The following is a 24,973-nucleotide window of genomic DNA, read 5'->3' on the forward strand; positions in this document are numbered from 1 at the left end:
GTAAGTCTTATATTTCATTCCAGTGCTGGATTCACAGTTTACACTGCTCTGTAATGTCCTCCATGCTGCTGCCTCTGAGGATGTACTATAGAGAGTACAGTGCTCCCTCAAGTTACAATATTCATTGGTTCCAGGATGACCATTGTATGTTGAGACCAATGTATGTTGAGACCAAAACTCTATAGAAACCTGGTAATTGGTTCTGAAGCCGACAAAATGTCATCCAAAAATAGGAAAAAGTGAGGATTAAACACAAATAAGTAGATAACTAATGTAAATAAAGCAAATCCTTATATATAAAAGTAAGAAAGATCTGCTGGGAACTGTAATCACTGTCTATGTAGAGGACAGGAGCTTTGTCAGGGTCCTGTACAGTACACAGTGTCCTAAAAAAGTAACATGGAGCCGCCCTCACCTGGTGCCCACAGGAGCAGCTAACCCTGGTACAGGTAAGGAGTACAGAACATGTAATACCTCCCTGTATTGTAGGAGGCGCTACCAGACACCAGTCAGTGCATACACTTCAGTAATACAGGGGTTTTACCAGTAAAATGTCCATTCTGATTGGTCAGTTCCTCCAGCCATTGACATGTTTCACAGATCTGGACTGTCTCAAACAACAAAAAACGTGGTCTCAAATGGCTGGAGGTGCTCAACCCCAAATGCGGTTGTGCATTTATACTGGGGGAGCAGATCCTGCCCTTGTAGTCCGTTGCTAGGGGCGATCCCCAGCATAAAAATGCATACAATGGAGGATGCCTGCAGTGGACTACAAGTGCCACAATAGAATCCTACACCAGATAAACGGTGTGGATGTGTAACAATTAGAATACAATACAGGAATTTAGGTGCACTACTATGTTAGATGTATACAATGACATTGGCTAATCCCTCAACACTGAGTGCACAGTAGTGCACCCATATACCTGTATTGTATTATTCTAATTGTTACACATCACATCCACACCGTCTATCTGGTGTAGGATTCTATTGTGGCACTTGTAGTCCGCTGCAGGCATCCTCCATTGTATGCATTTTTATGCTGGGGATCGCCCCTAGCAACGGACTACAAGGGCAGGATCTGCTCCCCCAGTATAAATGCACAACCGCATTTGGTGTTGAGCACCTCCAGCCATTTGAGACCACGTTTTTTGTTGTTTGTTTAACCCCTTAAGGACTGGGGGTTTTCCGTTTTTGCATTTTCGTTTTTTGCTCCTTGCCTTTAAAAAATCATAACTTTCAATTTTGCACCTAAAAATCCATATGATGGCTTATGTAATGACGTTAGTCATTTTGCCCAAAAATCTACGGTGAAACGGAAAAAAAAAATCATTGTGCGACAAAATTGAAAAAAAAATGCCGTTTTGTAACTTTTGGGGGCTTCCGTTTCTATGTAGTAGATTTTTCGGTAAAAATGACACCTGATATTTATTCTGTAGGTTCATATGATTAAAATGATACCCTACTTATATAGGTTTGATTTTGTCGGACTTCTGGAAAAAATAACTACATGCCGGAAAATGTATACGTTTAAAATTGTCATCTTCTGACCCCTATAACTTTTTTATTTTTCCGTGTACGGGGCGGTATGAGGGCTCATTTTTTGCGCCGTGATCTGAAGTTTTATCGGTACCATTTTTGCATTGATAGGACTTATTGATCGATTTTTATTCATTTTTAAATGATATAAAAAGTGACCAAAAATGCGCTATTTTGGACTTTTGGAATTTTTTTGCGCGCACGCCATTGACCGAACGGTTTAATTAATGATATATTTTTATAATTCGGACATTTCCGCACGCGGTGATACCACATATGTTTATTTTTATTTACACTGTGTGTTTTTTTTTTTTTATGAGAAAAGGGGGGTGATTCAAACTTTTAATAGGGGAGGGGTTAAATGATCTTTATTCACTTTTTTTTGCAATGTTATAGCTCCCATAGGGACCTATAACACTGCACACACTGATCTATTACATTGATCACTGGTTTCTCATAGGAAACCAGTGATCGATGATTCTGCCACATGACTGCTCATGCCTGGATCTCAGGCACTGAGCAGTCATTCGGCGTTCGGACAGCGAGGAGGCAGGTAGGGGCCCTCCCGCTGTCCTGTAAGCTGTTCGGGATGCCGCGATATCGCCGCGGCTATCCCGAACAGCCCACTGAGTTAACCGGCAGCTTTCACTTTCACTATTAGCGGCGGGTCCCGGCTTCACTAGGACGCAAGGCCCGCCGTGATATGATGCAGGGTTACCGTGTAACCCCGCGTTATATCACGGGAGCAGGACCAAGGACGTACCAGTACGTCCTTGGTCCTTAAGGGGTTAAATTTTATACTTGGAGGTGTGTAAACTCCGTGTGTAAACTCCGTATGTAATGCGCCTTGAATATCTTCCAGGCAGCATTAGGGTAGCACCTGTGAGGCCAGGCACCTATATCAGCCAACTTAGGTGGGGCTTGCAGCTTGCCTCCCTCCTCCCATTGTATGTGTGCTCAGTCACGCTGGAGGGTATCTGGGAGGACTCTGTGAGTCGACCTAGTGCTGCCGTAATTGCCCACTGGCCCCTGTTTTGCTCATCACACACAGGTAGGTTAGTGTTAGGTCTCGTGCCACTTGAGAAACCTTGGCGTTGGTGTGCGGGCTCAGGTGTGTCCTTCATATAAGGATATACTGGCGAATGTCTAAATTTTAACATCAGTGTTGAGGGATTAGCCAATGTATTGTTTACATCTACCACAGTAGTGCACCTACATTTCTGTATTGTATTAGATCTGGACTGTCTGTAGTATTGTATGTTGAGTCTGGTTTCCAGTTACAATGGTCCAGGAAAGACCATTGTATGTTGAAATTATTGTATGTTGAGGCCATTGTAAGTTGAGGGATCACTGTACTACTCTGTAACCTCCTCCATGCTGCTGCTGCCTCTGATGATGTACTAGATATAGAAGAGCAACATTGCCTCCTTTGTGTGCGTGCAGAGAGACGTAACAGCTAGTCTACACCTACTAGCCCATGAACAACTGGAAATTAAAGATGGAGTATGTAGAGGGGAAAACTGGTTAAACAATTCCATATACAGGTAGATTACGATTTTGTCTCTATCCCACTGTTTCTATTACAGTAGGTTCAATTTTGGGTACATCAATTTTTTTTCCCTTAAAGGGACACTCCAGTGTATATTTTTTTTTTATCAACTGGTGGCAGAAAGTTAAAACAGATTTGAAAATTACTTCTATTTAAAAATCTTAACCCTTCCAGTACTTATCAGCTGCTGTATACAACAGAAGTTCTTTTTGTTTTGAATTTCTTTTAGTCTGACCACAGTGCTCTCTGCTGACACCTCTGGCCATGTCAGGAACTGTCTAGAGCAAGGTAGGTTTGCTATGGGGATTTGATCCTGCTCTGGACAGTTCCTGACATGGACAGAGGTGTCAGCAGAGAGCACTGTGGTCTGACAAAAAATAAATTCAAAAATAAAAAAAAATCCTGTGGAGCATACAGCAGCTGATAAGTATTTTTAAATCGAAGTAATTTACTAGTCTGCTTAACTTTCTGGCACCAGTTGATTAAAAAAAAATTTTCCCACCAGAGTACCCCTTTAACTCCTGTAAGTTTAAGATCTAATGGTCAGAAATAATGCTACAGTTCATGCACACACATGCCAGTTTTTCCTGAAAGTGGGGGTGAGGTGTACAAACATCAGCACATACATGCTTCATACTAGACGGACAAGTAAAAACCACCAGGAGACTGTGCTACTGCTATGACAGCATAATAAACCACATTTGTCCTATGCCGCAGCAGCACTGAATAAGTGTATTGTCCCATCCTAAATACTATGGGTGCTGTGCTACTGTGTTCTGATGCAGTCAGCTTCATTATGAATTTCTCATTACCCAAATACGCAAAAAGGTATTGCTAGCTGCAGGTATCATGTATGAACACTAGAAGATCAATCTGTAAGGCCGGGTTCACACCATTATTTTGCTATACAGTTCCCGTATACGTTTTCAATTTGAAAACCTTACGGAACCGTATTGAAAACCGTATGCATTGACTCTCCATTGAAAACTGTATGCCAAACGATGCATCAGGTTGTGTCCGTTTTGCATCCTGTACGGTTTTGTCAGTTTTTTTTCCCGTACCCAAAACCTTAGTCTACCACAGTTTTTGGTCCGGATAAAAAAAAAACGTATGGAAACGTATATATATATATATATATATATATATATATATATATATATATATATATATATACGTGTGTATATATATATATATATATATATATAGCAATATATATATATATTTTATATATAAACGTGTGTATATATATATATATATATATATATATATATATATATATATATATAGCAAAGGAGCAACAGCACTCTAAAATCCAAAAGATATAAAAGAGAAGGTGCAGGCAACCTGTAAAAGGATCAAGTCCAATGATCCATCCAAATGTAAAAAAGGAAGATCAGGGCAGCACTCCAATAACGTGAAAAAAGATAAAATTTATTCCATCAAAACAATGTGCAAAACAGCAGCGACGTTTCGATCCTCTCCAGGATCTTTTTCAAGCTGAGAGAGGATCGAAACGTCGCTGCTGTTTTGCACATTGTTTTGATGGAATAAATTTTATCTTTTTTCACGTTATTGGAGTGCTGCCCTGATCTTCCTTTTTTATTTATATATATATATATATATATATATATATATATATATATATATATATATATAATTATTATTATTTTTTTTTTTATATGAGAGTCAATGGGAACCGTACAGAATTATATGTGCGTACGGTCCCATACGGTTTTCACCATACAGTTTTTGACTTTGCACAGTTTTCTTTCTTGGAAGTTCAATCAAACAAGTGAAACTTTATTCATAATGGAGTGAAAAGTTAAAACCGGATATGTTTTTTTTTCTCTTAAAAATCCTTTTTCAAACTGTATACAGATTAAAATTTGTACACACGTTTTGATACAGTTTTGTCAGGTTTTGAGGAATACGTTTTTTCTATCAAAAACCCGATACGGGAACTGGATTGCAAAAACGTGGTGTGAACCCAGCTTAACTCCAGGAAAACCTCTTCAAGTTGTTAGGAGTCAAACAGAGAACCCAGACCTGTACAATGCTGCCATCTGCAGGAAATCTATAGTTACTTCAGTTCTCCAAACTCAACTAGGTTATGTGGCTGAAAGCTTCATTAAAACCTTCATGAACAATGAATGTCCACATTTTATTTAATAAATATTGGCGGAAAGTGAGGACTTTTCGCGCTGACTGTAAGGCACAGTGCAGTTTTGCATCCTCAAGTATACAGTAATCCAATTTTATCTCAACCAGGGTGCCTCCAGGTGTTGCAAAACTACAACTCCCAGCATGCCCGGACAGCCAAAGGCTGTCCGGGCATGCTGGGAGTTGTAGTTTTGCAACATCTGGAGGCACCCTGGTTGGGAAACACTGCAGTAATAAAATCTAATAGTAACTCATAGGATGGGCATGTGCTAGAGAATGTAAAAACGGCTTCAGCAGTAAACATTAGTGTTGAGCACAAATATTCGTAATGCAAATTTTTATCACGAATATTGGCACTCCACGATTTCGCAAATATTTAGAATATAGTGCTACATATTTGTAATGCCGAATATTAGGTTTTTTTTTTTGTTTTGCTTTTTCACATGCAAATTTTTATGCAAATTTTTGCATGGGAAAAAAAGTGAACGAACGTAGCAAATATACGAATTTCGCGAACATAGGATGAATAATCGTCAATATTTTCGCGAAATATCCTGAATTCGAACGTGGCCCCTGCCTCTCATCACTAGTAAATATTACAAATAAAATAAAGAATATAATAAAAACATTATAATGATTAGTTGGTGAGATACATATGGACACTACTACTCCCAGCATGCACGAATAGCCGCCACTTGTTTGAGACTAAGACAAAACACATGGGGGAGATTTATCAAAACCTGTCCAGAGGAAAAGTTGCTGAGTTGCCCATAGCAACCAATAAAAAAAATGAAAGAAGCGATCTGATTGGTTGCTATGGGCAACTCAGCAACTATTCCTCTGGACAGGTTTTGATAAATCTCCCCCCATGGAATTTAACTTTCAATGTGGACTTCACTCCATGGTTATGGGTATAATGCAGATTCAATGAACGTTTCCCACACACTTTATTGTGGAAAGCCAAAATACCTAATGGATTAGTAAGGGTCGATGTTACCCAGGAATAAAAAAAAAAGAAATAAGCTAATTTCTTCCAAAAAATGCACCACACCTAGTGGTACTACAACCTGGCTTCATTTACCTCAATGGAGCTGAGCTGCAAGCAAAACCATACACAACCTAAGGACAAACAAGTGTGTTGCTTTTTTTGTGTTGAGTTGTTTTGTTTTTTGTCATGATCTTGATACATTTTATAATCCACCCAGTTCACTCCCCCCCCCCCCCCCCTTTGTATAATTTTTTAGTTTTCTGACTTGATATTATGCTGTATATTCTGCTCAGTCTCAATCAGATTCACAGACTGGGAAGGGGCGTTCCCCAGCAGGTGTGACATCATCTGAAGCCATACAGGGGAGAACTTCCTCCCTCTCTCTGCTACACACAGCCCAGAGCAGTTCAGTGTGAGATGGGCTGTGATTGGACCACACAAACCCGCCACAGCCCTTTGCACTGAACTCTACAGTGTGCCAGCTTTGCCCAGCAGCTGCTAAAGGGAGCAGAAATATCCAGCACAATGTTTAGCACAGTTTTTACACCAAAGCATGACTCCACATCAGTGTTTCCCAACCAGGCTGCCTCCAGCTGCTGCAAACCTAAAACTCCCAGCATGTCTGGAGAGCCTTTGGCTGTGACATCGTGAGCCTCTGGCGCCACATTGCCAGTCATCTGGAACAGAGTGAAGTTCGCTCCGTGCACCGGATGACTGGGGTGCCGCAGCAGAACTACCACGATCAGACACCTTATCCCCTATCCTTTGGATAGGGGATAAGATGTCTGGGGGTGGAGTACCCCTTTAAATGATAGATAGATAGATAGATAGATAGAAGTAGACACATGGGAGGTGTTGTTTTGCAACAGCTGGAGGGCTACTGTTTAGAGACCCACTGGCATAAAGTCACAATTAAGTCGGTAATTTCCTCCGAATGATCAAAACAAAGGAGACGCAAGCTTCAACATACAATATGCAAATAAAAAAAGCCCTCGAGACCTCTCATACAATGAGAGGCACCTGGAGGATGTGAGTGCTGCCACCATCCAGCTGCAAAGACTCTCTGAGGAACATGACTACTAACCCAGGGCCTTAACATCTGAACTACAGATACTGAACAATCGTATTCTGGTACTGCTGCAGAAGTTACATTACAGGCCTTTGGCCGTCCGGGCATGCTGGGAGTTGTAGTTTCGCAACAGCTGGGAACCAATTCTCACCATCTACACTAAGGTCTATGAGGAAATACCCACCTCTCATATATAGTTTTCAATGTGGTTTGATCATGGATGGCCTCGGTCTCCTCCAGGTACAGGATCAGCCATGACGTTCTGTACGGCCACTGCTCTGTAAGGTTAATCCATGATGCCAATCTGTCCCAATTAAAAGTAATCTGATTGGCTCTTAATAACCTTCCTATAAATAGACAAAAAAAAAAAAAAACACAGATGAGTAACACAGAAGTGCAGCCGCAGGAAATCATTGAACACAACAGATCCAAAGAACATGTGTATATGCAAAGGTCCCGGATCAATGAAAATACAATGTACATAGGGCTCAGAACTTTATATATATATAGCGCACACAGATTCTGCAGTGCTATAAACTCAAATTGATCCCTGTCCCTACTGGGACTCACAATTGAAATCTATCATTATGTTTTGAAGTGCGGGAGGAAATCTACACAAACACTGAGAGAACATACAAACTCTTTGCAGATGTTGTCCTTGGTGGGATTTTAACCCAAGACCCCAGCGCTGCAAGGACAACAACATAGCAGTGTATACCATGTCCAGTATTCTTTGTATGCTAAAAACTACACAAACACATAAAAACACGACTACATACCTGCATACAACATCAAAATAGACTATCAATACTTGATGGGTAGGGATGATTAATGGTTTCTTGTTAATGAAGTCACGGTGACAATGAGGGTACGTCGGATGACGTTGTGGTTTCCAAAGGTGGACAAAATTATGCCAGTAGGCAGCAGCCCAGTGCAGTGTTTCCCAAGCAGGGCACCTCCAGCTGTTGCAAAACTACAACTATAAGCAGTGTTTCCCAAGCAGGAGCGCCTTCAGCTGTTGCAAAACTACAACTCCCAGCATGCCCGGACAGCCTTTGGCTGTCCGGGCATGCTGGGAGTTGTAGTTTTGCAACAGCTGTGGGCACCTGCTTGGGAAACACTGGTATAGCCGCACAATTATGTCGGCGTTGTTTTATAAACCAGTGTCAACCATATCATCAGACTGTAACCCATAAGTGTGGCTGTGCCTTATAATGCCTCTCAGTTCCATTCACTTGAACAAGAGAACAGGAGCATATGGCGGTATCAGGCACTTGAGCCGGTATAGACAAACAATGTAGGGGACAAGGATCTCAATAGAGGAGTGCCACCATACTAAGGGTGCATGCACACCACGTTTTTGCAATACATTCCCGTATCAGGTTTTTGATGAAAAACTGATTCCTCAAAACCTGACTAAACTGTATCAAAGCGTGTGTACAAATTTCAACCCACATACAGTTAAAAACCGTATATGATTTGAAAAATGATGTCGGGTTGCATCAGTTTTTTAAGAAAAAAAACATATACGTTTTAAACTTTTCACTCCATTATGAATAAAGTTTTCACTTGTTTGATTGAAATTCTAAGAAAAAAAAACTGTGCAAAGTCAAAAACCGTATGGTGCAAACTGTATGGAACCATAAGCACATACGGTTCTGTACGGTTCCCATTGACTCCCATGTTAAAAAAAAAAAAAAAAACGTATACGGTTTAATACGGTTTTTTTTTCACCCGAACCAAAAAACGTGGTAGACTACGGTTTTGGGTACAGGAAAAAAAACAGACAAAACCGTATAAGGTGCAAAACAAGTGTACAAATTTCAGTTAGTATACGGTTAAAAACTGTATACGGTTTGAAAAAATGATGTCCGGTTGACTCCCATGTTAAAAAAAAAAAACAAACAAACATACGGTTTAATACGTTTTTTTTTCACCTGGACCAAAAACGTGGTAGACTACGGTTTTGGATACGGGTAAAAAAACGGACAAAACCGTATTAGGCTGTGTTCACACTACGTTTTTGCAATACAGTTCCTGTATCAGGTTTTTGATTAAAAAAAAAAACTGGTTCCTCAAAATCTGACTTAACTGTATCAAAACGTGTGTACAAAGTTTTATCTGTATACGGTTTGAAATAGGATGTCCGGTTGCATCCGTTTTTTAAGAAAAAAAATGTATACGTTTTAAACTTTTCACTCCATTATGAATAAAGTTTCACTTGTTTGATTGAAATTCCAAGGAAAAAAAAAACTGTACAAAGCCAAAAACTGGATGGTGAAAACCGGATGGAACTGTACGTACATATGATTCTGTATGGTTCCCATTGACTCACACGTTAAAAAAAAAAAAAGGTATATAGTTTAATACGGTTTTTCACCCGGAACAAAAACAGTGGTAGGCCAGGGTTTTCTGTCCGGAAAAAAAAAAAAAAAGTAAAAAATTGTATGGTTTGAAAAACGGAGACAACTGTATACATTATGGTGCATACAGTTTTGAATGCGAGGTCTATGGGCACGGTTTTCTGTACTGTTGCATAAGTTTTTTTGTTTTTTTTTTTATAAAACCGTATAGCAAAATTGTGGTGTGTGAACCCACCCTAAGATGCAAAACTGACTAAACCGGATGATGCGTTTGACAAATGGTTTACAATGTTAAGTCAATGCATATGGTTTTCTATACGGTTCTGTTCGGTTTTTAACTTGAAACAGTATACGGGAAATGTATAGCAAAAACGTGGTGTCTAATCTAGAAGGGTTGTGCAGGACTTTTATTGATGGCCTATCCCTGGGGTGGGGGGTCCGACTGAATGGTGGGGGTGCAACTTCCAGTAATTCCATCATTCAGCTGACTGAAGGGAAAACGATATTCATGGGAGTGAAGCAGCATCTTCAGCTTTATACATTGGGCAGTAGACAGAGCTGGAATTGCAGCTCATACCATCCTACTGAATGTATCTAAAACTGCAGCAAATCAGCTGTAAAATCTATAATTCCCGGCAAGCCCTCACAACCACATTCTGGGAATTGTAGTTCTACAAGAGATGGAGAGCCACAGGTTTAGCAGTCTGAAGGCCCATGCACACTACAGAATTTCAGTCCAGAGAAATTCCTGGTGGAGATTCTGTTGCAGCAGCCTCTCCTTGTTTTTAATGGGATTCTGCTGTCCTGTCCACACAATTTCCATGGCAAAATTCCAATTTCGGACTCCCCCCCAAAAATTTTTTTTAGCATGTTTATTCTTTCAGAGAATTCATACCGGAACTGCACTGCTGCCAATGGTGATGTGTTTAAAGTGCTGATTTATTCTGGCTGTGAAGAATTTCACAAAAACTCTGCGGTGTGCATGGGCCCTATAGGAAGCTCCATCTTCACTATGGGGGAGATGTATTAAAACCTGTCCAGAGGAAAACTTGCTGAGTTGCCCATAGCAACCAATCAGATTACTTCTTTCATTTTTGAAAAGATCTCTGCAAAATGAAAGGAGCGATCTGATTGGTTGCTATGGGCAACTCAGCAAGTTTTCCTCTGGACAGGTTTTGATCTCCTCCTATAAGTGTATGAACTTATCAGAATACTTTACAATTATAAGGCTCGGTTGACGGTAAGGTTTTTTTTTGTTTGTTTTTTTTGCTACATCAAAGTCAGTCAGGATTATCCCCAAATGTATAAATTCAACATATGTCAGCGTATAGGCATACAGAGATATATGCTGGCCACAGTATACCGTATATACTAGAGTATAAGACGACTCGAATATAAGCCGAGGCCCCTGATTTCACCCCAAAATCCCAGGAAAGGTTATTGACTTGACTATAAGCCTAGGGTGGGAAATACATCATCCCCCCCATGTCATCATCCAGACCCCCGTTATCATCCAGACCCCCGTTATCATCACCGCCTGTCATCATCCCACCCCCCCTACATCATCACCGCCTGTCATCATCCCACCTCCCCTTCATCATCACTGCCTGTCACCAGTGGTCTTCAACCTGCGGACCTCCAGATGTTGCAAAACTACAACTCCCAGCATGTCCGGACTGTCCGGGCATGCTGGGAGTTGTAGTTTTGAAACATCTGGAGGTCTGCAGGTTGAAGACCACTGCAGCCTTCATCATCATCCAGACCCCCCTTTAGTTTTCTACTCACCTCCCCTCGGTGGGAAGGAAGGGTGAGCTGGTCGGGGCCATCTATGCTGCAGGGACCGTCCGGTGGGGAGGGTTAGTCGTTCCGGGTTGTCCATCTTCACCCGGGGGCCCTCTTCTCCGTGCTCTGGGCCTGCACGGGACTAGTAACGTTGCCTCGAGGACGACGCACAGGGACGTTAATGCGCGTCCCTGTGCGTCATCGTCAAGGCAACTTCACTAGTCTGGGGCCGGGCCCAAAGCAGAGAAGAGAAGAGAAGAGGGCCTCCGCGTGAAAATGGACAACCCGGAACGACTAACCCTCCCCACCGGACAGTCCCTGCAGCATAGATGGCCCCGACCAGCTCACCCTTCCTTCCCACCGAGGGGAGGTGAGTAGAAAACTAAAGGGGGGTCTGGATGATGATGAAGGCTGCAGTGGTCTTCAACCAAGGCTGCCGATGGCTGTCCGGGCATGCTGGGAGTTGTAGTTTTGCAACATCTGGAGGTCCGCAGGTTGAAGACGACTGAGAAGGGATTGACAGGTGGAGAGTTCACTCAAGTAAAAGCCGGGGGGGGGGCATTTTCAGCACGAAAAATTGTGCTGAAAAACTCGGCTTATACTTGAGTATATACGGTAGGTTCTCTTTTCACAACACCCCACTGCATACAACACTAAAATTTTCTATACACTTGGCGCACGGGTGTCAAACACTCGATGCATGAGAGCTTTGCACACGCCAAGAAAGTGCAAAGCCAAGCTGTGAATAGAGCCTTAAAGGGGTACTTTTTTTTTTAATTTTTTTTTTTTTTATGAACTGGCTCCAGAAACTTAAACAGATTTGTAAATTACTTCTACTAAAAAAAATCTTAATCCTTCCAGTACTTATAAGTTGGTGTATACTACAGAGGAAATTATTTTCTTTTGGGATTTCTTTTCTGTCTGACCACAGTGCTCTCTGCTGACACCTTTGTCCATGCCAGGAACTGTCCAGAGCAGGAGAGGTTTGCTATGGGGATTTTCTCCTACTCTGGACAGTTCCTGACATGGACAGAGGTGTCAGCAGAGAGAGCTGTGGTCAGACAGAAAAGAAATTCAAACATAAAAGAACTTCCTCTGTAGTATACAGATGCTAATAAGTACTGGAAGGATTAAGATTTTTTTAAATAGAAGTAATTTACTAATCTGTTTAACTTTCTGGTACCAGTTAATTTAAAAAATAAAATAAATTTCCACTGGAGTACCCCTTTAACTTAACATTTACCGTCAACTCTATTACCTGTTACTGAAACAATGTTTAGCAATCTCCTCATAGTCTGAGGACTGATGTCACTGAACCAGTCTTCTGTCACCAGCAGTTTGGTGAGGTCAAATGACATCTGACGGGTGATGGTGCGCTGCATCTGCCGCCTTCTGTATGTATCCTGGAGAAAGAAAACAATGAATTAAAAAAGGAGGTGGGGCAGCATCCCAGGACACAAGATCTGCTTTAATACCCCCTGGCTGAAGTGAAATGAGAATTCATTGTTTGCATGTCTTTTACATCACTAAGGCTATGCTCACATCAGTGTTGTGGATCTCCGTTACAACAGCTGATAACGGGGCTGGGACGGAGGTTGTGATAGCGGGCATCGACGGAACGCGACAGATCCCATTCACTTTAAAGGGGTACTCCACCCCTAGACATCTTATCTGCGGCTGGGGACCCCCGCAATCTCGGCTGTGGCACCTCAGACATCCGGTGCATGGAGCAAACTTCACTCTGTGCCGGATGACAGGCGATGCAGGGTGGAGGCTCATGACGTCACTGTCACGCCCCGCTCGTGACATCACGGCCACACCCCTTCAATGCAAGTCTATGGGAGGGGGCGTGGCGGACGCCACGCCCCCTCCCATAGACTTGCATTAAGGAGGCGTGACCTTGACATCAGCCGCAGGACCCTCACGATCAGACATCTTATCCCCTATCATTTGGATAGGGGATAAGATGTTTAGGGGCAGAGTACCCCTTTAAAAGTAGTCCGTAGTAGTCCATCTGTTAGATTTCCATTATTTTACATGATTTTAGCAGAGAAAATCCCTGTCATTATAACGGAATCAGCGAATGAAGCTCCAAACGCTGATGTAAACATAGCCTGGGCAATGTCAGATTCGAAAACTTTTTTTGGGCAAAACATTAACATTTCTCATATACTTCACACAATTTTGAAGCTCAGACTGGGACAAAGTCCAGTAAGTGAGGGCAAGAAAAGCACTGCTCTGTGCTCACTCCTGTCCTATCCTAGTGGGGGGAGGCACATGGTAGCGTGCTTCACTTACCGACTCTCAGTGATGTTCAGAGACTTACAAGAGGGGAGCAGGACAGAGATCGCTCAGGGCGGCAGAGCTACTGCGTGTTTCTCCTTTTAAGGGTACGTTCACACGAGCGGATTTGCAGCGGATTTTACGCTGCAGATCCGCCACTGAAGGACCTCTATATGCTGCCTTTACATGTGCCTGCTCGGAGTGGCAATACGCCGATACGAGCAGACACAGTGCGATGTGCGAGTCGCCGCGCATGTGCAGTATACGCGCACTTTGCGCCAGCTCTCGGCCTAGCTCATTGAGCGGGGGGATGGGGCGGCCACGATGTGTGCGAGTACACCGCACATGCGCGGCGACACGCACATCGCTTCAGTGTGTCTGCACGTAGCGGCGTATTGCCGCTCCGAGCAGGCACATGTGAAGGCAGAATACAGAGGGTCCTTCAGCGCCGCATCTGCAGCAAAATACACAGCGAAAATCCGCTCGTGTGAACGTACCCTTACACTGATTGCTGGAGCTCTCTGCACTGAGACCCCGACTGATCAAAACTTTTTGGTAAATGTAAAAGTTTTATAAATGACAGAATTAATATGGAATCCTGAACAGTCAATTTGCTTTCCCCCCATTACTGTGCAGAACCAGGTGTACACTTACAAGAATGAAAAGAGGAGTAAATGACCAATCCAATCCCTAAACCATCCAGTGACCGAGGGAATGCAATTATGCGATCACATTTACTGGCATTATGTTACTAGTATACAATCCTTCCCGTACTTATCAGCTGCTGTATGCTCCAGAGGGAGTTATTTTCTTTTTAAATTTATTTTCTGCCTAACCACAGTGTTCTCTGCTGACACCTCTGTCCATTTTAGGAACTGTCCAGAGCAGGAGAGGTTTACTATGGGGATTTGCTCCTACTCTGGACAGTTCCTAACATGGACAGAGGTGTCAGCAGAGAGCACTGTGGTCAGACAGAAAAGAAATTCAAAAAGAAAGAAAAAAGAACTTCCTGTGGCAAATACAGCAGCTGATAAGTATTGGAAGTATTACGTTTTTTAATAGAAGTAATTTACAAATCCGTTTAACATTCTGGCACCAGTTGATAAAAAAAAATATATATGTTTTTTCACCAGAGTACCCCTTTAAACTTAGTCCATTAGAGCTGTTGGCTATCTGGGCATGATGGGAGTTGTAGTCTTGCCACAGCTAAAGGCACTCTGATTAGAAAACACTGATTGAGAGCCTAGGCGTCCCACCTGTGGCCCTGCAGCGGTTGTAAAACTACAACTCTCTGCATGCTGGGAGTTGTAGTATTGCAACAGCTGGAGGCACCCTGGTTAGGAAACACTGCTTTGAAGCCTGGGTTCCAACCCTAGGCTAAAAGCTATGTGGGCATGCTGGGAGTTAGAGTTTGGCAGCAGCTGGAGGCGCCCTGTTTGGGAAACACTGCCTTGGGGACTACTTTAGGTCTGCTATATGGCAAACTACACTAGTCTGTTTTGCGACTAAAACACGCACCGGCATGAAGCAGACCATAGTGACAAATAAAGTGCATTTGGTTAAGTGACCCACTAGGGTAGTGGTCTTCAACCTGCGGACCTCCAGATGTTGCAAAACTACAACTCCCAGGATGCCCGGACAGCCAACGGCTGTCCGGGCATGCTGGGAGTTGTAGTTTTACAACATCTGGAGGTCCGCAGGTTGAAGACCACTGCACTAAGATAAGTTCACATTCCCCTACCCTTCACATTTCCATCCTTATTTCTACATGTGACTACAGAAATACCTTTAAAATAACAAACTTCAGAAGAAGAATGAATGGCTGCCTAGTTTCCAAAGTCTGGTGGTTTAGGTTCTCTTTATTGCTGCAGAAACTCAATACACGATGAAATGTGTTCCTAATATTTGTCAATCCAGCGTAGCTAAGACTCTCTGGTTACAAGACCGCAGTTTACCTACCAACGTCAGGTTTTGAGAAGTTGACAGATCTCAGAGTTTACACGATATGACGACCTCAAAAGCCGACGTTGGTAGGTAAACTGCTGTCTCGTAACCAGAGTCTTATGTGGCGTTTAAAGGGGTACTCCAGTGAAAAACTATTTTTTTTCATTTTTTTTTTCTACTAAGTTAAACAGATTTGTAAATTAGAAAGCATAGGAGAAGGTGGAGCAAGAACTGTGTAAAAAATAAAATCATTCCTTTATTGAAATCCAGGTTAAAAGCCCATAGACAAACAGAAGAAAAAATGAGCACTAGGACAACAGTGCATGTCGACGTGTTTCAGGCCGTTTGGCCTGACTAAGGGCCAAAGGGCATGAAACGCGTCGGCGTCTAGAAGTTTTTTCTTCTGCTTGTCTATGGACTTTTAACCTGGATTTCAATAAAGGAATGATTTTACACAGTGCTGGCTCCACCTTCTCCTATGCTTTCTCCTTTGAATTTTGAGGCTGGCCGATTTGTAAATGACTTCTATTAAAAAAAAAATCTTAATCCTTACAGTACTTATCAGCTGCTGTTATGCTCGACAGGAAGTTAAGTTGTTCTTTTCTGTCTGACCACAGTGCTCTCTGCTGACATCTCGATCCATGTCTGGAACTGTCCGGAGCAGGACATGTTTTCTATGGGGATTTGCTCCTACTATGGACAGTTCCTAAAATGGACAGAGGTGTCAGCAGAGAGTACTGTGGTCAGAGAGAAAAGAACAACTCAACACTTCCGCTGGAGCATACAGCAGCTGATAAGTACTGGAAGGATTAAGATTTTTTTTTTTTATAGTTATAGAAGTAATTTACAAATCTGTCTAACTTTCTGGAGCCGGTTGAAATGAAAAAAATTGTTTTCCATCGGAGTACCCCTTTTAAGCGCAGCTGTCATGAACTCTGGGTGCTATAACCTACACACAGCCTTTGTACTGTGTGCAGATTGTGTGTACAGGATTGTTTTACCTGATTTCTGAAGGCTTTCATCACCCTAAAAAATGCTTTTGATCACAGCCACACACAGTGGGATAGGTGTGGCACGAGGTACGCTATGCCCCGCCGCCACGCCCACCCAGTATTAGCACCGCTGGGACCACTGTGTGATTGAAACACACAGGTCCCAGCGCATGCGCCCCTCAGCTCGTCTAACGTGCGCGCCACCGCGTGTTATCCAGGCAAGAGATCGCTCCCCCAGTGAGCGCTCGCTCCCACCGCTGTCTGCCTCCTCAGTGCACCTGCGTGCGCAGGACAGATCCCGGTACTAGAGGCAGAGAGGAAGCGCGCGCTCTGCCTCTAGCACTGCGCAGGTTCACTGATGAGACAGACGGCGACGGGAGTGAGCTCTTGCCTGGATAACACGCAGCGGAGCGCTTGTTAGATGAGGTGAGGGGCGCATGCGCTGGGACCTGTGTGTGTCAATCACACAGCGGTCCCAGCGCTGACACGAGGTGGGCATGGCGGCGGAGGGGCATAGCAAACCTCGCCCATGCCTATCTGACTGTGTGTGGCTGTGATCAAAAGCATTTTTTTGGGGTGATGAAAGCCTTCAGAAATAAGGTAAAAACAATGTTGTACACAGTACAAAGGCTGTGTGCAGGTTATAGCACCCAGAGTTCATGACCGTTGCGCTTTAACAATCGCCCCGGCTGTTTTCCTAAGCGCCCAGCGTTACGCTGGGCGCATAGGAAAACAGCCGGGGCGGTTGTTAAACGCCAAATTCCCTAAAACTTGGAGAGCAACTCAAGCATTGTGAGGTATGGAAGAAGATGGCCTGCTCTCCAATTCTGCTGGAACGCGAGCGAGACAGACGTGTGCTTTTTATTTATCTATCATTATGTCGAGGCTGAAGATTCGGTTTTGGTTTTTTTTTTCCCCCCTCCTCTATTGCTTTAACCTCCCATTTCGCTTCTCAGTCTCCGCACAGTGCGTACATTCGGCACAGTATCGGAGCGCTTCTAAAAAAAGTAATGGCATCTAATTGTAAGAGTTATCCTTTCCCTCTTACCCGTCTGTTCAAGGCTGTTTTGCTGCCAAGTTTTGCGGTCTCGGCGAGGCTGTGCTGAGAGACTCGACGATCCGTATCTTCATGGCCTCCTATGGAGGGAACAAAACACACACAGAAGTCACAATCACGTCCTCCTATAAAACAGAAGCGCGCGCGTCTACTGCATCGTCTAAGTACGCCGGTTTGTTGCAAACAAGGAAGGCTCCATATGTGGAACTGCTAATTGCTAAGGCTTATCTTCTGAAAATATAGAAAAGAAGAAAAAAAAAAGCATGGACTGGAAGCCAAGTTCTAGCGTGCGCTGTTTAAGTGACAACCCATCAGCCATCTGGTGGAGAAAGTCTGAGGTTATGGCGTACACGGGCAGGACGCGGAGGACATAATGCCTAAAACTCTTTCCCTTCACCCAATCCTTTGAGCACACCTTCTCTAACATTTCATAGTAAAATTATTCATAATCATTGAAAAAAAAAAAAAAAAAAGTTAAGTTAAAAGTGAAACAAAAGGCTAAAATTGATACCTTAAGATTTCCTGACATTAAAGGGTGTATTCCGGCTTTGTCCATCTTATCCCCTACCCAAAGGATAGGGGATAAGATGTATGATTGCAGGGGTCCCGCCGCTGGGACCCCTGCGATCTAGGGGTAAGCCCCCGGAATTCTATGCCGGGCGCTGCCTCCGAGACAGAGATGTGGCGTCAAGGCCACGCCCCCTTGTAACATCATGCCACACACCCTCATGCCGCTGGGGACCTCCGTGATCTCTGTACAGCCCTGGCATTCTATGCCAGGCGCTGCCTCAGAGACGGGGGCGTGACTTCAAGGCTACGCCCCTCCATTCATGTCATAGACTTCACGGCTACGCCCCTCCCATAGACATGAATGGAGGGGGCATGGTGTGACATCACTAGGGGGCGTGGCCGTGATGTCCCGGTCTTGGATGTAGCGCCTGGCACAGAATGCCGTGAGCTGCACAGAGATCGCGGGGGTCCCCAGTGGCGGGACCCCTGCGATCATACATCTTATCCCCTATCCTTTGGGTATAAGATGTATAAAGTCGGAATACACCCTTTAATGTCTTTAGGTATCAATTTCATACTTTTAACTCACTTTTTACTTTTTTAAATAATGATTATCAATTATTTTACTATGACATGTTAGAGCAGTTGTGCTTCATGCAGTTCTAATGAATTTCTTAGAACTTTCAAGATCTCTGCTTGCTGTCTTTCTGTAGGAACCTTCTTTGTTTGAAGAGGATAAAAATGTGTACTGGTCACGTGATCAGTAAGCAGGGTGGGGCTCGCTACATGGCAGATGCGCCCCTCAATGTTTCATGCAGGCACAATGCAGCCACGATTTATGCACCTATATCCTAGGAGCAAGTTCCAGCCCCATCGGGTGTGGGCAATCTTATGTCCTAAAATAAAAGAATCAAAGATTCTTATGATGATTTCAGCTCCGGTCATTAGATCTGCAGTCAGGCCAGGACTTTGGGCACAATATTGTATTGTGCCTAAAAGTAAGCTGACTGACCAAGGTATGGTCTAGATGTGCCAATTTATCAAAGAGCCTGAAATGTGACAAATCTAGTGCATCCTTAGACCAGGTTTCCCAACCCGGATGCCTCTAACTGCTGCAAAACTGCAAGTCCAGTATGCCTTTGGCTGTGCGGGCATGATGTGAGTTGTAGTTTTGCAAAAGCTGGAGGCACCACGGTTGGGAAACACTGCCCTAGACTGCCTAGTTGATAACAATTGAAAAGATTTTAATAAAAATGTCCCATTGTTTCAACATTCAATTGCTCTTATAACTAGGTTTCCACACATTTGTTTTCCCAAAAAAAGGGCAGAAAAAAAAAACCTGTGTGGAAACCTCACGTATAAGGAGATTTTTTGTACTCACCTTAAAATCTCTTTCTCGTTAGCCTTCATTGGGGGACACCTTACTGATTGGTATATGCTCTTGCCACTAGAAGGCGCTGACACTAGGAAAAAGTCGGCTCCTCCCTGGCAGGACATAACCGCCCACTGGAAGTGAGGTAATCTGTTTTGTCACAAAGCAGTAGGAGAAGCCAACCAAGAACATGTCCAAAAGGACCCTAGAAAAGAATCTCAGGTAGAAAAGCCAACAACCAAGTGAAGAAATGGGTGGGAGCGGTGTCCCCCAATGAAGGTTACGGGAAAGAGATTTTCTCTGTCGCTCTTCATTAGGGGACACCTTATTGATGGGACGTACCAAAGCAGTCCCCTAGGGTGGGAAAAACAACCACCAGAGAAATAGAATCAGTCCCAAGACTGAACTCACGTGTCCACAAGGCCTGCGGATGAGCCCCCAGGCCAGAGACAAACTAGGCCCAGAAATTAGGCTCCCGAAAGATCCCCCGTCCATGGGCCATAAAGAGAGACAAGAAAGGTCTGGTGCATGAGAACAAAGAACTAAACAGCTGCAGACCCAGAAACCCCTGTCCCAGGGGCCCACCACGAGTCCCCCCACGAGTCCCCCGAAGGAAACAGTAGCCGGGCTTGTGTAATACGGATTACTTGAGGACATGAACCCCGAATGAAGAAAGGAGCGGATCGCCCTGAAAAGGGGCATGCTGGGTACCAGAGAGACCAACATGGAAACTAGAGATGTCCGATTCACCCAGAAGAGGAATCTGTAAATCAAACGGCCAAGGAACAAGCAGGACACCCCGAAAGGGAACATACCAGAACACTGGAGCGTCCGACATGGGAAATGGAGGATCCCGAGTCACCTGGAAGACTCATTTGTGAAGAGTAAGGAAAACAGACGTCCGCGAAAACTTCCCAGACGACAAACATTCCTGTGGAAACATGAAGTAGTGAAGAAGTGCAGTACAGAATGATCGCGCCACCAAAAGGGATCGTGGAGGAGCCTGGGCTGGATCACTACACTTGCCCGAGACCTCAACCATCAACAAGGCCCAAGGACCGGAAGAGCTGCCTGAAAGGAAGGCACGCCACAGCATTCTAGGACAGAGACCAAGCCAAGGACTAACCGGTCTTGGATCCCAGTGGTCCGAGCGGACCAGAGCACTCAGAAGAAACGTCCCGCCAGAGCGGGAACTGAGGAGAAAACAAAGGAGGACCCAGCCGGGACCCTCAGGTTCTGGGCACAGAAAAGTTACTCCAGAAGACTATGGTGACAGTGCAGTACAACTGACACAGAGAAAAGGGAAGGAAGTACACACCCTTCCAGGGAGATTGTGCGAAGGGAGGAGAAGAGCAATGGCAGGACACGAACAACAGACAGTGGCTAGACTAGCAGTCCTCACCCATACAAGATAACAAACTCCTCCAACAGAGGAGAGAGTCAAGGCTGCGTGAGCAGCAGTAGATAATAAAAAAATAAAAAACAGAGCCAGGCTGCAAAGGTGGACAGGAAGCACACAAGCCTAGAAAGTTTAAAAAAATAAAAATAAATAAATAAATAAAAAAACAGGTGATCGCTCCCAGCAAAAACAAGGGCCCAGCTGCCAGATACCCCACCTATATAGTGGGAACAGAGAGATGGCATCATCTTGCCAGCAGAAAAAGCTCAACAAAAATAGTCCCCCTAGAGGAGGGAAAACAAGGGTGGCCGAGAGGAAACTCAGGTACTGACCATGTCAAGCACCCTGATACCCATACCCCCTGTGGAAAGGGAAGTGGCAAATGCGCCAGGCACAGTAGGAGCAGGGAAATGCTGCCCTACAGCCACGGGACCAGGACTGGGAGGATGTAGGCCCCAGCGACAACCCATCGCTGTATGGAGGAGCCACCATGTGTCCCCAGGGGGATAGGAATCCTGCACACTGGAGGTAGGCAAACACACAAGACGTATGGAGAGCCAATCCGGACGATGACTAAGGCAGCAGAGTAGGTGCCTGAGCCACCCAGAACAGAAAACTCGGAGGCACCTGGAGGTATAGGGAGGGGCAGAACTTACTGTGTCGCCCCAGCAGGCACCATGCCAGAACCAACGTGAACTGCGGAAACAAAATCTCAGAAAGCCCCAAGGCAAACCCCACCGAACAGAAGGAAAGGTGGGCTCTACACTGACATAGAGGTCCTATCATATGGAGGGACACAGACATGGGTACCTCACGATAGTAGTGGAATACAAAGACTGCAGACACGAAAGAAACCGCAGACCTCCAAGGCACCTGCAGGAAGGGAGGTATGCCTCTGGCAGACCAACATAGCAACCTCAGGAAGGGGAACAGAGTGATGCTGCTGTGTCTCAGAAAGTCCCTGGAGCCTGCAGAAAAAAACCCATACCTGATCTCCTAATGGTACCACACACCAAGGCTGCAGGCAAAGAATCAAGAGAAAAAGAATGTATGTGGAGCAGGAAACATGCAGACACCGTTGGACTTTTCAGGTAGAAAAGGTCCATGAACCCACAGAGACACACTTTGCGGAAGGTCACCTGGAAGACACCGTACTGCAGCCTCTGCATCGGCAGAAACGGAGGAGGTGACCTGGTGGACTAGAAAAGCTTACAGACAGAGTCAGGATATGTGGCATAGGGACCATGGCCACACCGGTCCTGCATACGGAAACACACAGTGAAGTGAGATACCAGCCTTCAGACAGAGTAGTAGGCATGCAGAGAGGGAGCTGGTAAAGTAGGGAACCCTGCAAAACCAGTGCATTGTAGAAGGCCCACGGAGCCACCTGAGGGGACTCAATCAGAACTACACCTTGGCAGTGGGTTACCTAAACTACTGTCCAAGGTGTGGAAAGAGTATGGCAGGTGACCCGCGAAGTAGTAGGCCATGAGGATTCCTGAGCGCACAGGGTCACCCCCATTCAACCTCCCACAGAAAGCGGGGAACTGGAGTGCAGCCCATCCAACAGGCAACCTGGTTGTGTAGAAGACCCAATAGACGAAGGACTGTCTGACTGGCATGAATCCCGTGTATCTATAGGGACCACCTCCTGAACCTTCACCCAGCAGTGAGGTACAGGAAAACTGGCCATGTCCGTGGCAGTCCTAAGATCAAAGACCGAAGGCGGCAGAAAGCTTACGTACAACAGCCTGGTTGAACAAGAACACCTCCAGGTGCTGACGAAAAGGGAACAGTCAGAATAACTGTGCCCCTTTGTCATAGGTGAGAGGGCAGGGAGGCCTAGGAGACATGGATAGAAACCCCGCCCCCCCCGGGAGATAGGAGAAGGCTTAGGAGCTGTGGAATGCATCCCTGTCATCCGATAGGGTCCGCAGGACATGCTTGGTAAGTTCTACGTATACCGTACACAGCAGTGGGGCACCAGAACTCCAGCCACAGATACATCAGCCGAAGACAGGCGGTGTAGGAAAACATGCAGACCACTGTCTTGCGTACGGGTCCATAGTAGACAAGTCATTCCGACGGGCACTTGACACGGTAGTGAGGTACCGGATGTCCAGCCGTAGCTACATCAGCAATGTGATGTGTGACAGGCGGTGTAGGAAACCATGCAGACCACTGTCTGGATTACCGGCATGGGACCATAGAGGACAACGGGTAACTCCATTGGACCTCTCGCACAGTAGTGAGTTACCGGAAGGGAGGGGGTTAGTATACTCACCTCAGCCGCCACCTACTCACCCTCGAAGACTTTGACCAGCTAGGGCCACCTTCCTTAACCCAGCTCAGCAGGCAAACAGGGGCAAATGGGGGACCCGGACCCAGGGTACACTGCCAGGCGCTGGTTGTTGGCGAGGAGGGGTTTACGGCCCATCCAGCAATGCACTCTGCCCCTAGCTCGCAAGTAGGGGGATCAGGCAGCGCCATGCTCCAGTCGCCCCACACTAGAAAAAAAAAAAAAGAGAGAGAAAAACTAAACTTCAGACAAACTAGGAAAAAAACTACTGACACTAGCTAAAACTGATTAAGTCACTTCCAGTGGGCGGGTATATCCTGCCAGGGAGGAGCAGACTTTTTTTCCCTAGTGTCAGTGCCTCCTAGTGGCAAGAGCATATACCCATCAGTAAGGTGTCCCCCAATGAAGAGCGACAGAAAAATCAGACTTCCTTTACACTACACCATTGGTGCACAATGCACAAAAGGTCCAATTCCTCTACATAATTCCTTACTCACCTCCATTATCTACCCCCGGCACGTCTCCATTGGTAGCGGTCATCAAACACATCTTTTTGGCACAGCTCAGTCCGCGGCTGTTCAGGAAGACGGGAAGGTGCACTATATTGCGCATGTAATCGTGTCCGTTAATGTTGGAGTCTCTAAGAACACTATTGAGATTCTGGTTGATGGCTTTGATGATAATGTGGGGGTCACTAGCAAAGATAGCGATGAAAGGACCCTTTGAAAAAAGGATCCGCACCTAAAGAGAAAAAATTAATAAATAATATATGTATTAATATTATTATTTCATATATAATTATTATACTATTAATAAATATATATTTTTTATTATTAAGAAAAATAATGATCATATATATAAGAAGTCCCAAAAGCACTGCCCCAGTCAGGTCATGGATCATGATAAAAGCTGGAAATCTTTATTGTCCTCTTACAACATTACGGCAGCAATAGCCTTCATCAAGCTGCACAGAGGTTGATCCCCGGTTCTTTCTAACACTCCTTTGTATACATAAATAAAATATAGAAATAATAATATAATAAAAAAAAAAAAATTATATATATTATATATATATATATATATATATATATATATATATATATATATATATATATATATATATATATATATATCTATTTAAGTAGTCCAAAGAGCAGCACCACTGCTGAAAAAAACAATTAGTAAATTAGGTGCACGCAGTCATGGGAATCCTGGTCGGGGAGTCCGGTTAGATCCACGTGGAAAGGACCGCAGCACACAAAAGGAGTAGTTCAAAAAATCGTGAAGCTGTTTATTACATCTTCAGAGAGTAAAACAGGTGCGACGTTTTGACGGCCTCAACGCCGTCTTTTTCAAGCCTTGAAAAAGACGGCGTTGAGGCCGTCGAAACGTCGCACCTGTTTTACTCTCTGATGTAATAAACACCTTCACGTTTTTTTGAACTACTCCTTTTGTGTGCTGCGGTCCTTTCCACGTGTATCTATCTATCTATCTATACACACATATTTATATATATATATATATATATATATATATATATATATATAATATAATATAATATAATATATATATATATATATGTAGCAAAAAGATAAAGGCAGCACCTCAGTCGTCCAGAGTGGGAGAAGAAAATGAAAAAGGAGATGGGGTGCACGCATTCCTGGAAC

At 44.3% G+C, this 24,973-nt stretch overlaps 1 protein-coding gene across 5 annotated transcripts in view; it reads right to left on the reverse strand.

Annotated features, from left to right (window-relative positions):
* The window catches only part of KIDINS220 (kinase D interacting substrate 220), a 188,457-nt gene that overhangs the window by 91,872 nt on the left and 71,612 nt on the right, over positions 1–24,973 (reverse strand). For all 5 annotated transcript variants that reach the window (XM_056564135.1, XM_056564134.1, XM_056564131.1 and 2 more), the window contains exons 19-22: positions 23,804–24,047; positions 17,718–17,806; positions 12,709–12,853; positions 7,490–7,652 (exon numbers count right to left, since the gene is read on the reverse strand). In XM_056564135.1, the coding sequence (XP_056420110.1) occupies positions 7,490–7,652; positions 12,709–12,853; positions 17,718–17,806; positions 23,804–24,047 (641 nt within the window). The remainder of the gene's footprint in view (positions 1–7,489; positions 7,653–12,708; positions 12,854–17,717; positions 17,807–23,803; positions 24,048–24,973) is intronic.

This window comes from Hyla sarda, chromosome 3 (assembly GCF_029499605.1).
Source record: "Hyla sarda isolate aHylSar1 chromosome 3, aHylSar1.hap1, whole genome shotgun sequence".
NCBI classification, from domain to species: domain Eukaryota; kingdom Metazoa; phylum Chordata; class Amphibia; order Anura; family Hylidae; genus Hyla; species Hyla sarda.